At 31.4% G+C, this 18813-nt stretch overlaps 1 protein-coding gene across 1 annotated transcript in view; it reads right to left on the bottom strand.

Annotated features, from left to right (window-relative positions):
• The window catches only part of LOC132737753 (dynein axonemal heavy chain 6-like), a 141684-nt gene that overhangs the window by 16904 nt on the left and 105967 nt on the right, over window positions 1–18813 (bottom strand). Inside the window, 10 exon segments of the mRNA XM_060725089.1 lie at window positions 1686–1896; window positions 2487–2729; window positions 3165–3419; window positions 5156–5373; window positions 7880–8002; window positions 8673–8941; window positions 9381–9517; window positions 11995–12109; window positions 15208–15337; window positions 15732–15853. Coding sequence (XP_060581072.1) covers window positions 1686–1896; window positions 2487–2729; window positions 3165–3419; window positions 5156–5373; window positions 7880–8002; window positions 8673–8941; window positions 9381–9517; window positions 11995–12109; window positions 15208–15337; window positions 15732–15853 — 1823 coding nt within the window.

Genomic DNA, 18813 nt, shown 5'->3' with positions numbered 1-18813 from the left:
TTCCCTATATCAAAATATAAGTTTTTCATTCATTTTTTAAAAAAAATAATTTTTTTTTAAATCTGCAGAACTTTTGTTACAAATATATTTGATATGGGTAATAAGGTAGATTAAAAGGGGTAATATACAATCATAAACTTAACACATGAAATTGTTTCAACCTCACCATAAAAGGGATAAATGAGCCGTGTCATGACAAAACCAACATAGTGCGTTTGCGACCAGCATGGATCCAGACCAGCCTGCGCTTCCGCACAGTCTGATCAGGATCCATGCTGTTCGCTATCAGTTTCTCTATTTGTAATAGGGTTGGTAAGCGAACAGCATGGATCCTGATCAGACTGCGCGGATGCTCAGGCTGGTCTGGATCCATGCTGGTCGCAAACCCATTATGTTGATTTTGTCGTGATCCGGCTCAAATATGGAAAACAGAATGTTTAATGGAAACCTCTGCCATATATGATACATAATTCTATTATAAAACATAAAATAGATTATCATTCCTTGTTGTTAATTAAATATTGCTATATACATGTATAAATTTACTAGCTGTTTTTTTTTTCTGGATTACAAAAATACCTTTTACTGAACAATGCATGCTTACTTTCTGAAAACAATACAATTCATAAAATAGTACATGTTTACTGTCATATAAAAATGAAAACAATCAAACTTTTTATAAAGACCATTATCCCTTCAATAACTTTCTTAAAGACCACTAATTTTATTTGAAAATAATACCTGTCATATTTGCATTTTATACCCAATATAAGTCTTTGAGGCAAATATGAAAGGGTTTAATTGCATTAATTAGAATCCATAAATATTTTGTTGTTTCAATAGTTTTTGTTTAAAAAATTTATATAAGCACATATAAGCTTAAGTATATGGAAAATGGCAAATGTGGGTTTTTGCCAATCAAATCCTGGAGTGCAAACAAACTTTTTAACAATATCGCTTCATGGAGCCTTACCATTCATAACACAGCAATCACTAGTTGTGAACTTTTTTGATGATCACGTGGGAGACTTATCTTCAAAAAGAGGGAGATTTTAGAATTTTATATAAACAATAAAGGAAGTTTTGACATCAAAAATAAGGAGATTTCTTTAATTTGTGAAAATACCCCTTATTTCTAAGAAAAATCTTTGAAAATATGGCTGCAGAAAGTGAGAGTCTCCCGCTAAAAGTGGGAGAGTTCACATGTATGCAATCACTAGTTGTGCTTATTTTACATATATTACCAAGTTGTAATTGTAAAAGTTTGTTTGTATGCTGGGAACTAGATTGGAAAAACCCACTTTTGTGCCATGTTCTGGAGTATCTCTATTAATGGTAACTTTCATCTGTTATAATGATTCCTGGCATCAACATATTATACTGATACATGTATGAATTATACACCGTTTTAATACAGGAGATTTGATAAATTACAAAGTACATTTTGTACATAAATAAGAAGACTTTTTGAAAAACTTTTTTTTATAAAAAAAACACTACTTTTCTATTGCCATATTCATAATGATACTGTTTACAAATTTTATAACATTCCACATTTGCCTTTTATCAAAAAAAAAAAATCCACTGCACTGCCACTACAAAGTAATCAAACTTAAATAAACAAAATCATATATATCAGCAAAATGAAAACCCTACAAGTAAGTCATAATTATTTTTTAACTTACTTTTCTACAAGAGACTGCAGCCTAGGCATCCAGGAGGCAGCTAAATGACAATTCTGTAGAAACACCCAGCGTCCCTTCAATATCTGAGCTTTTGCTATAAGTTCCTCAGCCTTGGGGCCTTGACCACGCCCTAATGAGATCATATCTAAATGCAAAGTGCTTCCACGCAGTTCTTTAGCAAATCGAAGAAGCTGGGCACCTGGGTCACAACCTGTTTCAAACAAAATTATTTGTCAATATCTAGTTTTTTGTTGTTGATGTTACATCATGTCAATCATATTAATACAATTCATTCAGCACAACAGTTTTTTTGTTTTGCTAATAAAAATAAACCAAATAATTTTATCATTTTTTCTTGTTCATTATACTTTCAAAATATTAATTTCATTATTACAAACCAACCAATTGAAAAAAGAGCAGTTTAAAGGGCTTTGTAAGAATCTATCCTGTACCTTTTGTTTTATTTCATTGAATAACATTATGACTTAATCATGATACATACTTTGATATGCAATCTTACAGTGCCTTAAACCATTATCTTCAAATAGTGTAAATTAATGAAATAACCTTTATTATATAGGGTTTCCCTACTTAAAAATACGAGATTACATATCCAATGGAAACTTATATGACTGTCTTTATAAAAGAAACCACAAAATTAACCCAGCTGAATAATATTTTTGAATCAAGAAAAGACACTAGGGTGTACTGCTGAATGGTTGAACTTCAGAAAGTCACATGTTTCAAGCTTAGTGCTTGCAAATATTTTACACTTCAAATTTTTTTATTTTTTAAACTCACTTGGTGACAAGATAAATATGAGTGGTGTTTTAGCAGAAGATTCCTCATAGATTTCTTTCAGATCAAACGAGCCAGCAGAGAGATATTTCACTCCGATACTGTCCTTAACAAACTGATTACATGAGGCTGTGAGGACATCAGGACGTAGAATTTTTATCAATATTAAACGCTGGAATAAAGAGAGCTCTTCCCAATGTAAAGTTATTCCATGATCGTCGTCTGCCTTGTGCTTGTCATCATCATCTGAAACAAAATTGTTTTTTTTTTTTTCAATTAACAAAATGTAACATGTAATTGTGCAAGTCATGTTCTTAGATCAATGACCATTGTTAGGTTGCATTTAACGCTTGAAATACCAGTATTCTCGATATAACCATCAATTAATGAATCATTCATCAAACTTTGGTACTACTTCTTTAAAATAGATTTCATAAAAGGGGAAAGGTACCATTGTGATTACAGTGTGTGCCTCTCAACCTAGGTATCTTGGGTTTAAGCCTTACTCAGTCATGATCATGGTTCCTCAAATGACACCAGTACTGGTTAATATTAATGAAACTTGGAAAAACACAATCAAGCTTAAATAAATATGTGCCAACTAAACTAAGTATAGTAAACCTAAAAATTATTTCTGAGATTTTATAGAAGACTTGAAAAACATGCATCAAGGTTATTTACCTAACACAAATGATGCTGGATCAAATTCTGTTTTCATGACATCATATGGCTGTTCACAGGTTTCAAACAATTTCCACTGTTTATAATTGGACATGATACTGCGGCACAGTTTGTCAAATGCCTCTACTGTAGCATCTAAATGTTGACATTGTCGCCACATAGATTCAGAGATCCAGCGTGGTGGACTCCGATGCTTCACAGAATCTTTGTTTCCACTCTGTGCCTGAGACTCTAATCTTTCCATTGGACTTAGACCTACAATAATGATTTTCAGCTGGTAATAATTGCTTGGTTGAGATAACATGTTTATCACATACCCGTGCCACTTGTGCGACTCCGTTAAAATGGTACATTGTATTGCATCAATGAAAAAGTGAATCTTTATATGGGTATGGATAAATAGAATATTATATTTACAGGGGTTCAATGAATTTGTTGAATAAAACAATATTAGGCTCACCAGAGGCTCACATAATATGATTTTATTCAACTCATTCAAAAAATTTAGAAATGAACCCAAACTCATCCTCTATATATACATAAATGTACACTTTATAATAAACTTATTGCAATGTGCACGCAAGTGGGGCAAAGACTAAGTCTTTATATATATATTAACAGGGCTGACTATCCTGGACTAATTTAATTATTTCTTGACATAGTCAGGCATCAATATTTCCTTGGTAGCGGGTAGACTAAAGACTCTTCCCTGGTAGCAGGTAAGCGCATGTCACGATCGATTGGCAAATAACAAAAAGTACTTGGTTCTCAACAAGTTTATCTATTTAAGGAGAGAATAACAATTAAAAGAATTAGAGAAATATTGAAATATCTGAGAGTCAACAGAGCGTAGCTGCTCTCTAGGAAACCTGGATCGCTAATGAAGTTTAGCTTAGTGTTAAATTTGACCTGAGACATGCGCAGAGGGTCCTCTTGACCCGAGACTGGGCATATGCCTTGAGTAACACTGACCCAGTGAAAAAGGGGTCTGCAGAATTTTATGATCCGTACAATAAGTTATGACCCGACATGGAGCATGCCCATTATGCAAGGAGATGGATACATAAGAACAGCTGATTGGAGAAATCTGGAAAATAACTTGAAAATAAATAATAATACAAAATGTCAGTTGTAATGAACGATGGAGGAATGTGACATAGGATAAACCTAAACAGTATCAATAATACCCAGGTCTGATGCTGAAATACAACAATATGTAGAATAGAATACAACAACATAGAAAGTCACATGTTTCATTGTGGACATGTACATTAATTAAATACATGTGATAATGTTGACAAGTATTGCTAGTTATCAGGATGAATTGGCATGGTAATATTATGTAGTTGTACAATACATAGAAAATGTTTATAATTATTTGAAGATGTCAATATTATCAAATAAATAAAGTAAATTATTGTAATTTTTATCATTTATTTTTTTAAATACAAATAAATTTCTCAATTTTTACAAATATCCCTGATAAACAAATATTTTTATATATGATAATGTAGTAACGATGATGTCACAATATTATTATTTACTATCTTTTTTATTTTAACCAACAAGTGTGCAGTGCATATTCTATAGTAAATATATTAAGATATTTAAATACTGTAAGAACATATATTGCAGTAAGATGGCAAATATCATTATTTCATTAATGATTCAAAACTTTAGCATCAATTTCTTCTGATAGTATTTAGGCTTTAAATTAAAGACACAAAATTACTTGTTGATTCTCACAAGATAAAATGTGAAATCCTTAAAGAATTAAAGGAGAAAATTTCAGACTCTGTTTTATTTAGTTCCTGAGAGATAATGAAAGGTCCAACATCTCTTGTGCACCAAGCACCTGCTTAAGTGGTATTTCAATCTTCAACACCAGGTAGTGGAACCAGTGAATAAAATGGGTCATATAATTATATATTAACACTTGAAATATGGCAAATTTTATTTTTCAGGAATAAATTATTCTGAAAACAACATACCATCATGTTCTTCTAGCTGTTTTTCATCCATCATATTGGCGAGGACATTTCCCTGTAGGAAAACCATCCACTCAAATCCCGAGATAGTGCCAACGTTAGCTATATCATCATACTTGTCATTGGCTCGCATTATACTTGTAGCTAACATGGTACTGAATGTAAGCTGGTGACGGGAGAATAACGCCACGGATACTACACGGTATATGCTGAATGTCAACCTGTAGTAAAGAAACATAAATATGCCTATCATTACTTATATAATAATAAGATTTATTCACATCTATTCTCAAAACATAACATAGCTTGATGAGAAATGTCTTTCAATATGATTTCACTTAACTCATCTTGATTTCTATGAAAACAAAACGGTCCATCACATATTTGTGCAATAACTGGTTAACTCCTATTAAATTAAGGACTTAAGGTGACAACGGACACTTTCCGTGGTACTCACATAAATGTCATTTAAACCAAGTTATTTTTGTAATAATTGTTATTCATTTAATCTTTGTGCATTAATTGTCGTTGATCATCATAAAAAATAACATATTTGAAAAAATGCCTTTGTAAATGATTGATTTTGATTAAAAATCCTAAAATTTTAAATCGTCATATCAAAGTCATTTTTTATTTTTTTTTGTCATCAAACTTTTGGAAAATAACCATACTTATATTATCTGGGGAACCGTGTCTCAAATTTTTTATATCTTTTCTCAAAAAAATATTACGTAACGTCAAACATTTTATGCGACTTTTTTCACCATACATATTACGTAATTAAAGATAATTAAGTCGCTGATTGAGCAAACAAAAATCCCTGACACGGTTCCCTCCGTAAATGAATTTCCTTTCATGTGCTTTAAACCGCATGTTAATTGCTTGATTATTAAAAAAGTTATGCCGATTCAAAGTTAGTCCGACCCGCATCAAACGAAGTGTCATAAATCGGCTGTTCTCTCTCGGACCCCTACGTTTCACGCTAAATAATTGCATAATACACAAATATCGCACCAGGGAGGGTCACAAGTTGCGGTAACATACTCTAACAACATTTTATGACCCAGTGACATCTGACCAATTAAAAAGCTGCTGATTAATATCAGTTTATAGCCGAAATTTCTTAAATTCTTAACGTGATTTACTGCCCGTCTGGTATCTGTCGCACATGTCACGTGACTATCGGTAAAATTTGAGGCACTCAGTGGGGGCAAATGGAACGCATTTGCGCACCGCTAGAGGGGTATTTAATTGTTTCCTATTTGAAGTTTATTATTATTATCATCAGCATTATTATTGTATTATACCAGTGTCACTCTGCCTGTGTATTCGTGTATGAAATTCCGTTAAAATATATAATAAAATAACAAAAAAACTGAGCTTCTGACAGTCTTTTAAAGTCCATGGTAGATGTACAAATAAGAACGGGATAGTATATATTTTTTCCACAAAATTGATAATGCTTCACATATCTTAATAGAAATAAAAGGTATTACTCGATCATTATTATGTGGCCTTCTTGACTTCTATTATCATGAATATCATCTATGCACGGCATAGAGATCCAGTTTCTACCGGGATAGACAATTAATTTCAAACTTTGTCCCAGATTTATTAGTACTGTGTCGGATTTACTGGCGAATAATTTATTTTCACTGAGAATTTATTTTAATATCTTTTTTATTCATAGAGAAATAATCATCCTTAGACAATCTAAAATGGTTTAGAAAAAGTTGTCAGGGACACCTTACCAGAAGTCATATAAGCGTTCACATAAAAAATGTCGTCTGTTGTTGTTTTACTTGACATTGTTAGAAAACGAGGTTGAATGTAAAGTAAGCCCTTGAATCCGTACAAAAGTCTATCAACTCAATGTAATATATATCAGATTAACGGGACAGACAAATTATTTTCACACATTATGGATATTTTAGCAACTACATTTTAATCAACCCCGTGGTCGTGCGATTTGCCGCTATGCTTAATTATTTATGTTTCATACATTATGTTACGTACATTGGTCGACAATTTCTTAATTTATAAAAAAGGCTAAATGTTGAGATATTCATAAAAGATGTACGGTAGATGAACGATACATGTATTACGAGAAGTATGGACCAGTATGGACCTGTAATTCACGGATATATGGAACTACCGATTTCCCTCATTGATGCCTCAACAGGGGGCGGAGCGTTATCGATAATCGACAGGTTACGCGAATAGCAGATACAAATAGTATAGGTACCGTTATAAATCGTTTAAAAGCACATTTTTTGGACTAACTGCTTCCAAAATTAAATCACGAATGTGTTCAGAAAAGGTTGATAAATCTACTTAGCAAAAAATCTCATTTTAGGTATTTTCAGTGATAATTGACTCCGTTGTCACCTTAACCCATTATTGCACTAAGATGACAATATAAGTTTCTGTAAAATCTGTCAAAAGTTTGCTACAAATGTCATTGGATACTACAAGACGTAAAATAACTTAAATTTATCAGTCAAATAATATGTTAGCTTGCATAGTTAAATAATATTGAGAGAATTCATATTGTACACATTATGCTTGCCAGTGAAGATTGATGTCTAAGATGATGATAAGATAATTCATTTAAAGGCATTCATAAACTATCATAAACCATAATAAGGTAAATCATTCAAAGGCAATTATAAACCATCTTTAAACACAACTGATAATAAACCCATTGATATTTCAATGTATACATACATATTAATCATCTGAAGCATATGTTTCTTTAGTTCTAGTGGGTTTTCAGGTTTGGCTGGTTCCTTCTCTATTACAATAGATTTCCTTCTCTGTACACTTGGACGTCGATTATCGTCTTGCATTCTAGAAAATAAAATTCATAATAATAAGAAATTAGATAAACTTAAACACCATTTTTTAATATTCAAACACATGTATACATGAAGTTAAGCTTTTGATAAAGCATCTATTATTATGACATGTTGCAATGTCTTGTGTAATGTGAAGTTGAAATTCATGTTTAATCAATTCATAATGTTTACTTAAAAGAACTTTTTAATGCCATTTTCAACATATTTAGGGCCACAAGAAAATATTATACATATTTGGGACTATGGTAGACATATTCTGGGTCATATGGTCATCTTATGCATATTCAAGGTCATATTAATTTTATCAAATTCAAGGACATATTATGCATGTTCAAGGTCATATATCAAATTCAAGGACATCTTATGCATATTCAGGTACATATTTATCAAATTCAAGGACATATTATGCATATTCATCAAATTCAAGGACATGTGCATATACAATGACCTATTTATCAAATTCAAGCACATATTATGCATATTCAAGAACTTCTTGAATATGCATAATATCTGCTTAGAACATATTATGCATATTCACAAACATATTTTGTATAGTCAGGGAGTTATACTGATATTGATACCTGGCTTTGTTGTCACACAATATAACCACCAGACCACAATATCTGCCCTATTAAGACAGTATTGTATTTAACTATACTGACCTTCTGTCAACACTAGGTCTCCTGACAGGGACATCAGCTGACTCGATTGAAGATTTTCTAGCAGGATGCTGTATACTGGTTCTACGTGGTGTTCCAACCAATGGCACGGTAACAGAGGACCTTCTTCTCTGTTGATCTTTGATCGACATGTTACCACTGATGGCTGCCGTAAACATGTCTTGGAACCAGTCTAACGAGAACTGGTACATCACATCTATACCAGAGAGGTCAGCTAGTACAAAATATAATGTTGAACCTCTAGTGGCAACCTAAATAACAATATTTTACATTGTATTCATGTAATAAATAATATATAAATGTACATTCAAAACAACATTACTTAATACATTTTTCATTTTCATATTTCAAACTTTATGAGTTAATAATTAAACAATGCAGACTGGAAATTCTTTATCAAACTGGGCTTTTACAAACACTTTATTATTTTGCATATGAGGAAAGCTTTTCCTTATAAGATGAAAGCTACAATGATGCTTATCAAAGTACAACAAAGAACATAAAAAATGTAAAAACATAAAAGCCATTAATTTCTTGTAATAGCTGATATCTTAAATTCAGCAAAGGAAGGTTTTGATTTTATTCAGAAATATTATGCTCTTTCTACATATACAAGAAATGGAACCTGCAAACATAGGGACTTGAACCTGCAGACATAAAAACTTTATGATTATTTCTATAAAATAATACCGGCAGATATCTTTTCCTGGCTAGGTTAAGTTTTTTCTCCATTTCCTCAGATTGTTTAACTCTTTCATAAATTTCTCCTGCCATGCCTTTACTCTTTTGTAAAGTCTCTACCAAATCTTGGTCATCCAAGATATGACCTGTAAAAGTACATAAATTGTAATTATATGAACCTAGATTATCAAAAAATATAACCTATAAATATATATGAAGATCTAGGTAATAAGAAATATGATACATGTACATACTCATCTAGTAAACTTACTTTTTGACTTGATATAAAATATATCAAAATATAGGTCATCAAGAGTATGAGAGGTCATATTTTTGATGACCTAGATTTGTATGAATTAAAAATAATTATTTGGTTATGTATTCAAAAAGTAATTTGGTAATGTATTAAAAAGTAATTTGGTTATGTATTCAAAAAGCACTTTGGTTGTGTATTTAAAAAGTATTTTGGCTATGTTAAAAAAGTTATTATAAAAATCAAGACAAACTGAGGACTTTTGTAAATATCCCATGAAATAAGTTGTAATATTAAAGGAAGTAGATAAATCATGTAGTTCAAAAATAGAAGCATCTCAATCATTTATTAATAAAGAAATAATTTATACAAAATCTATGTTTGAATAGTTAATAAAAATATTGGCAGAAATTTGAGATGAATATAAAGTACAATCACATGACAGAATTACAAATAATGTTTATATTGTTATCATAACAATTCTCCATACAGTTAATCATATAGGTTCATTTAAATGTAAATAGAAAACAATGAGAAATCATGCAATTAATTGATTAATTAATTCAAAAAGGAAGTAATGCTGGTAAATTGAATATTATGTCCATATATCATATACTTTAAATTGTAAAAATTGATTTTATACAGTCTTCACTCATAAATAAACATGGACTAAAATCACATAACAGTTTAAAATGAATTTTAATGAAGTTGAATATACATTTATGTAAATCTTGGTATTTTTCATTTAAACTATGATATCATAACCTATATTTTATAATAATTATGACCTACATATACTACCATGACCTTTTTATATAGATATAAGTCATCAGAACATTATATGAAATAAAAAAAACGCTGATATTTGAAAATATTCAAACTTTATCAGTATTATATCGATATCTAATCTTGCATGAAAATTTGTCATAGTTTAACTCTTACCCTACTGAACTTGTGTAATGTACTTTTTTCCGTGCTTTAAATTTTGGAACTGGACATTGCTGATTTAAGGGATTTCATTTAAAATTGCTGACACTGAATGGTCAATGGAACAAGTATGCAAACTGGCTGATCACAATTAATGGTAGTATAAGAGTAAAGTCTGTCATTTCTAGCGATCAAGGTTGATATAATGAAAGTACTTTTTTTTATCTTGTATGACAACAACAAAAAATTTAATACAAAATGACTTTCTAACTTATCAATCTTTATAAATAATCTATTATCTTGGGAGTCAAACATGTGACTGTGCAGGTAATATGAGCATGATGTCTTTGACCCTTACCACACCTAATATCTTAAATGGATTTGTCAATCTTTCAGTCTGGACAAGACCATTTATTGTATTAAGGGAAAAAATTCTAAATATTTACTGACAGAACAGACCATGACCAGACAGTATGAATGTGCCGGCTGATCATGGTCTGTACTGGTCACATGGGTAGATTCAGTTGCCACAGTGGTAACAGGCTAAAGGTTAAAAAGATTGTTATACATTTTGACTTTATCATTCAGTTCATTTTTTTTCCAGAACATATTTGACCACATATTCTTCCTTGTATTAAAACTGATATGAGATATTGTCAATCATAAATTGTTTTTGTAACTTAAACAAATATCTTATTTGTTCTGGAAATAACAGACATCCATTAACCACAGATCTTGTATTTAAATTTGTTCTCCATTACAACAGAGGCAATCATGTCCTGTTTCAAGAACATCTTAAAGACTTGACTTCATGGCTGTGTCAGTTCTCATGATAAACAAGTGTTTGTGTGCTGACAGTAACACCTGTTGCCATGACAATATGATGTGTGATAAAGTGACGTGATAATGTGATGATGCCATACTATCAGAAATAGTAACCCTTTATCTCTTAACCTTTAAGACATTATTATAGAACTATATTATCAGTCGGGGCATGACAGTTTGGTGACATTTTTGTATTCTTTCTACTTTAAGACAGATAACTCTTGGCAGGTATCAGGTAATGCACTAATGTGTCGGCTGCCCTGGCCCTATCATACTGGTGACAAATGCTGATCACTCAGTTTCAGCAGGTAAAGGAATAACAAAAAGACATGAGAACAGTAAATGTTTTGTTCTTTAAATCATATCAAACAAAATAACAATACAAGTTTGCAAGTACCACATAATTTTATATCTGTCCTAAAAAACTAAATCTATTTCAAGTGAGTAGAGACGTAAGCTTCTATGAGCTGATATTAACATAACAAATTAACTACATGTAATAAATATTTAAAGTGGTTTCAGAAACCACAAAATAAAAGTGACAAGTCAAGTCATAAGTATTACATGTACTTCATCAAAAAATCAAAACAGTTAATCTAGAATATTATAATGTTTTACCTTCAGATTTCTGTAGAAGTCCCAATGACTTATCCTCAAGATCACGGAGGAATTGTAAATCATTGGTGATACTCTCTAATAATTCTGACCTCTGAGCCTCAAGCTGAGGTCGTTCCTGAAATATAAATAAACATAGACTGAAATTTTTTTTAAATATATTTTTGGAGTCACTTTAACATGCAAAAATTCATATTTATAGGTGGGGGAAGATCGAAGGAGGCAACCTATGGAATTTTGTTGTTATTCAGTGATTTTTATCTTATTATCATAGAGGCCTATTAAAGGCCACTTCCCAATAAAACAATTCTTTAAAATCCTGCAGTTTTCCAAAAAAATTGAACTTACACCAGCTTTTTTAATTCCTTAATTAACAATTTTAGCGATAATTTTTTCCAAAATCAAGAGACTAAGGCCTCTTCCCAATTTAGTAAGAAAACCCACTGTTGCTGTTTAAAAGCAATACTGGTATATATCAAACAATACCAAGGTCATAGAGCAAGTACATGCAGATAAAAACTGATTTTTTTTTTTAAAATTTCAGGTACAAATGGGCATTTTGGCTAAGAATAGACAATTTACAAAAGAAAACTGAATCCTATTTAATTTTCATAACAGCAATAAGCTAACAATGAGCTTACTAGACTAAATTTACCTTCACACAAATTTAACTGAATTGTTATTTCAGTCCAAAAACATATCACGGACATCCCTCCTTATTTATTTTTTTATGTTGCATACATACAAAAAATAATACAGTAAAAAATATCATTTTTCCTGTAGTGTTTCTACTTACCTTTTTTTATATTTTTGCTATGCATGGACTTATGGACCTTTTAATTTAAAAATTTTAATACATAATTATGATATTAGATAACATCGATTTCTTTTACTTACTTTGGTACATGGAAACATCTTTACTGGTAAATGTTGTGCAGGCAATTTATAAGAGGCATTAACATAACATTAATCAACAATGACAAAAAAAAAACAACAACACAAAATTAACCAAATAAAAACATAAAAACAAAAAAAATATATGAACATTTCAAAAATCAGTAAGAAGCAACAAATTCAATTAAACCCAATAAAAATTGTACAAAGTCAAAAACAATGTAAACAATTTTCTCCAACTTCTTTAACTCTTACATCCTCGTTACAAACAATGTTCAGTCTACTGCCTTTTAGTAATGCATCATCAATTATGACTTCAACAGAAAGCTGAAAATATCGGCCAAATTGTATCAAAGTACCTAAATTCAGACTAATGACATAAAATTAAAGCCAATGGTATATGATGTTTGTTCATGATTTGATTACAGAAACAGGATATGACTTTATCTTATCTCTGACATTAACCTTTTACCTCATATAGACGTGTTTTGACGGCTTGTTGCCCCCCCCCCCTTTTTGAGGCCTCAAACAGTGAAAAAATGCCCTATTTAGGCCCCATACACTGTTTTTCGTTGAAATGTTGTTAAAAAAAGTGACCACTTTTTCAGGCCACTCCCCATCCAAATGTTTTATCAGGGGTTGCCAGAAGGGGGATGTGCCCCCTTCTGATTGGTGGGTTTGAAGGGGGGCGGTAGTCTCCCTCATTGCCAAGAAAATTCTGGACGTGTGACAGGCTTAAAATGGCCTCAGGTCAATCTTAGGGTAAATAGTAACTGACGCTGAAAAGCCTTTTAATCTATCTCAATTCATTGAGGAGTTGCAGTACTTTGAAAACAGTTTTGATGGAAAAAAACAATGCAAAATAGTGATTTTTGAGACATACCCCCATTGCCATGGTAACAGGAAATTTACGTTTGAGCATGCTGTTACAGAGGCTGTGGTCAAATCAACATTTGTGACAGGCTTAAAATGGCCTCAGGTCAATCTTAGGGTAAATAGTAACTGACGCTGAAAAGCCTTTTAATCTATCTCAATTCATTGAGTAGTTGCAGTACTTTGAAAACAGTTTTGATGGAAAAAAACAATGCAAAATAGTGATTTTTGAGACATACCCCCATTGCCATGGTAACAGGAAATTTACGTTTGAGCATGCTGTTACAGAGGCTGTGGTCAAATCAACATTTGTGTCAAGTTTCATCAGTATTGAAGCATTTTTCATAGTTTCATAGCAGTTTGAACTTGTAACAGGAGGCTTTTCAATAAAAACAGCCGTTTTTTCAAAATATGCTCATGGTGTAAAAGGTTAACACTAATATTTTCTTGATATTCATATAATTCTATATACAATGTGTTAAAAAAAACCTGCCCCTACTAGTTGTCAAACTGTTTACTGAGTAAAAACTCTATGAAGAATCAAATTTGTCATGTAATGTATTGTTAAGGAAACTTTGAAAGTTAAAAATATGACAGAGGCTCAAAATACAAAAGTGGTTCAACATGGGTAAGTTGAGCACCTGGCAATAATGAATCTGCTCACACTGTATTACTAAGTGCACAAAGATTTAATAGTCGGCCTTACTAATTTATTCTTTGTTAAAAGAAATTTTTCCACACACATTCCCAAAAAAAACAACAACAAACAAGTCATAAATCTTTTGATCAAGCTAGTATCTTTGTATTAGAATTTCTGAAGTATGAAAATCTAGCCAATATTTGCAAACTGATTTGACTCATAATTATTATCATAAAGGTTGACATTTCATCAATGTCTTATGCTATCAAATCAATTCGAAAGGTACTTGAAACAATATGAATCCTTAAAGCAAAGGAAGCCTAAAATATTAAAATCTATATATTTGTGTTAAGTTTCAAATGCACTGACACATAAGTATCATATAGCCATTTTCCTGCTTTACATTTTAAGGAAGACATTGCATTTTTTCTTGCATAAACAGGCATTTGAGTACAACCACCAATCTCAAATATTTTGTAAGCTACATGAAATTCTATTTTGTGAAAAATATTACTGTAAACTTGATGGAAACATGAATACAAATTGGATTGGGCATCTGTGACCACTTGGGTATGGTCATTAACATAAAACCATTTGCCCCATACCACTGTAGGTTCGAATCCTTCCTGAGGCTTGGAATTCTTTCATTTGAGCGAGCTATCCAGCTAGCTTACAAAACGTTGATGGTTCTACTCAGGGACGGTCAGGTCATGAACTAATTCACAGAAGGCCATCTGAGAGTTTTCTTCAGCCAGTATTTTTTTTCTAGGAAAAAAGGGAAATAATTTTATGGATATATGAAAACAGACCTGTTTGACAACAGCAGAGAGAAGTTGTTCTTGTAGCCCCTCAAATGTGACGGTAAAGTTGATAATGTTAGCCTGTATATATACTGCTGGTAGATAATGAGGGTTAGACATTGATGTTGTCATATACAACCTGAAAATGTAATATTGGTAATATAGGATCATATATGTAATTACCGGGTAATATTTACTTATCTTCTGGTTGAGCCTTCAGAAGATGTATCAGTAAGTGCAATTGAAGATAAATGAAAATTAATCTACACCATTTCTTATTTTATTATACTAGTACTACTTTATGTTATAAATTGACTTTTTTCATATTTCATTGCAGTAAACAATATAGAAAACACAGAATTAAATAAAAAGATGATGTTTTTTCAAAACACAATCTGCCTTTCTCAAATCAGGGCATAGTAGTATTTCAATACAACAAAATAAAGCTCTTGTTCAGAAGTAAGCCAAGTCCAAGAAGGTTAATATACAAAATTTAATACATTTCGTAATTTCAAATGCAATTGAATTCTGACCTGAAGTTTTGATTGTATTCAATTTCAGTATCTCCAAGTTTTATAACAAGCAGACCTCCTCGTCTAAATGTTTCATGCATCAGAACTGGACGTAGTGCCGGGTCTAATGTCTCTGATACATCCTGAAAATATATCAAAATATCCTTGGTTATATACTGTAAGTATCTTACACTGGCTGCCGGTACAGACCGGAATATCTAGCTAGAGGGTAACTGTTTATGGCAGTAACGAGGCTTCGCTAAAAAGTTACCCGAGAGCTAGATATTCCCGTCTGTTACGACAGCCAGAGTTTGATTCTTTTTCTTGCATATTACAAATGAACGATAATTTGAAAAGAAATATGAAAACTAATATATTCGATTAGCACTTTTTCTTATAGCGTATGAATTTACAACTTCATTCAATAACGGTAAATGACGCCATCCTATGAACGCAAATCATTCATAAAAAGCGCGCGGCAATGATGTCATTAAAAGCATGTGACTTGTCTTTCATGGGGGGTGTAAGACAAAGTTTTCTAGCACTGGTGTAAATGGTAGACAATCCTGTCTGATATGCAAGAAATGAACATAGTGTTCCTGGCAAGCCAGGTGAATCTTACCAGGCTCTATATTATTGGCCGTTTAATTCTATTACATTAATGCAGGATCTTTCAAATAGAAATCTACCCTAATTAATGACACCAAAATCCTGTAAACTAACAAATTGAAAATTCTGCATTCAAAGCTAGGCAAGTCCATTACATATTAAAATGAAATCTTAAAAAGTTAGGAGAAACATCTGTACCACCTTTTTAACAAATGTTATAATAAGAAGCATACAATTCAAATGAAACAATATGGTGAAGGGAAATGCTGCTATAATTATATATTTTAGCCAGCTGCTTGTGCAGACCAAGTTAAGCTGGCATATACATGCTGTTTTACCCTGGTTTTCACTGTTTGCTATTCAGTTGGTACAATTATATGTATTTTAAAATTTTCTATTAAGTGATAAATGGTTTTGTCCAGATTGAAATATAGACAATTCTATTTAAGATATTTAGCTACATAAGGGTTAAACACATACGCTAGGGTAAATGTAAGCATATTGCAGAATGAAAATTACATTATACATTTTCTTTGACCTCTTCATATTCTTATAATATGAAATCAGAAACAGTTCAAGTACAAAAAGAATTTGGTGTCACCATACACATTTTTGTCCTTAATTTGAAAAATTTGATTATTTTTCAATATGCTATAGATTTGTTTGTCTGTACGTAACCATGGAATAGAGTGAGCTTGTGCAGGTTATTTTCATTCTTTATTTTTAAGGGTAACCCTTATACTGTCAACAAGTACACATTTTCATTAATCACCACTAATTCAATAAAGTAAAATTATAAATACATTTGTATTCAAATATTTAGCTACATTTACCTAAGGAAAGATAAAATACTGATTTAGGTTATCTTGTTTTGGTTGACCTTACGACAAATAGACCTTGATTACAAAATCTTTAGATTTGACATTACTTAATTCCGTTTCCCAATTTAAAACTAATCAATATCATATAGAAGTAGTTATTGAACGCTGACATGAATTTAACCTGTACTTGAGAAAAAAAACTGACCTAAAATTTTTAATTCTTATTTGAAATATCAAATCTTTATTGTTTCCAATTTATAATTATGCAGCATTAATTGGCAGTTAATTAGTTAATTGCCAGTAATGACAAAATGAGCTTGACATCTAGTCAGACCACACAGGCGTGCAGACTGTCCTGACTCTGTCCTGACAGCATAGGTTTACTTTAATTACTGCTTAAGTTCAAAGAGTAATTAAGTACAAAACTACAAATATTTGATAGTACCCAAGTTGTTTTTTTTTTAATTTTTCAACAGAGAATATTTTATAGTGCAATAATATACAATTATTGACTAGTGAGCCATTGAATATGATGTGATATTCATCGGCAGATGTCATATTGACCGAGGCGATAGCCGAGGTCAATATGACTTTCTGCCGGTGAATATCACATCATATTCAATGGCTCACTAGTCAATAATTGTTTTATTATATGAATAAGCTAAGAAATAAAAAAATCACGAATAGTACAACCTTATATACATGTACAAATTTTGCCTCGTTGAAGCGCGGGAAAAAAGACGCACGTGTTAGGCGTGCAACGACTTCGCAAACGCTGCGCATACAAAAGTAATTCAAGTTTATACTCATCATTGCGGTGTAGCCTTTAAGTAAAATGGTAATGTATTGATATTTTAATCGAAAAATATGCCATAAAGAACAAAAAGCAACAATTATTTTTTAAGTAACACGCGTATTTAACAGTCTACGGTGTATGATCATTGAATATGAGTCTCAATCTATTTTTAGACTGGGAAAATCCTATTCAGCCAGTGAATATGATACTACACCCAGTAAATATGATTTTATAAAAAGTTCTGTTGACTACTGTTTGGACCAATGAGATTGCAGCTATATTTAGATCATATAATAACTGTTGATATTACATGATGACCTTTCAGGTGTGAGACTTATACTTTAGGTGCCTGCCTCACAATGCATTTATACAGGCAATCAGCAGACTGCCCCAAAACTTCTGCAAGCCATGAGGAAGATGGCGACAGAATTATTAAGAATAACATACTACAAACAAAATAATCGGCTAAAAGGTATTTCTACAGAAGACAAATACAGGAAGTTTTGGTCTATAGGATAGTAACATCTCCTATTTATGATATGTTTTAAACAAAAGAAATACCGATATTAAAACAAAGTGGGACCTTTAGGTTTGATTATGGGAAGTATTTCTAGAGATAACACCTTACTCTCGTGTCAATAACTACCTGTCAGTAATATACGAGATAAAACAGTCATGGTAGCCTGATAAGTTCAATCATGGACAAAACAAGCTTAATGACAATTTGTAAGGATTCTTTTAAACTTAATTTAATTTCTAAATAATAATGGATTATAAAATAAAAAGGTAAAAATACATACTATTTAAAAAAAAAAAAATAAGGAGAAAAAAATCTTTATTTTAGAATTTTATCTAACTAATAAATATTTTTTATATT

Source organism: Ruditapes philippinarum, unplaced genomic scaffold (genome assembly GCF_026571515.1).
Source record: "Ruditapes philippinarum isolate M1 unplaced genomic scaffold, ASM2657151v2 ctg1792_1_1_1_1, whole genome shotgun sequence".
NCBI classification, from domain to species: Eukaryota; Metazoa; Mollusca; class Bivalvia; order Venerida; family Veneridae; genus Ruditapes; species Ruditapes philippinarum.
The sequence above is the reverse complement of the archived record's forward strand: the minus strand, read 5'-3'. Positions and strand labels throughout refer to the sequence as shown.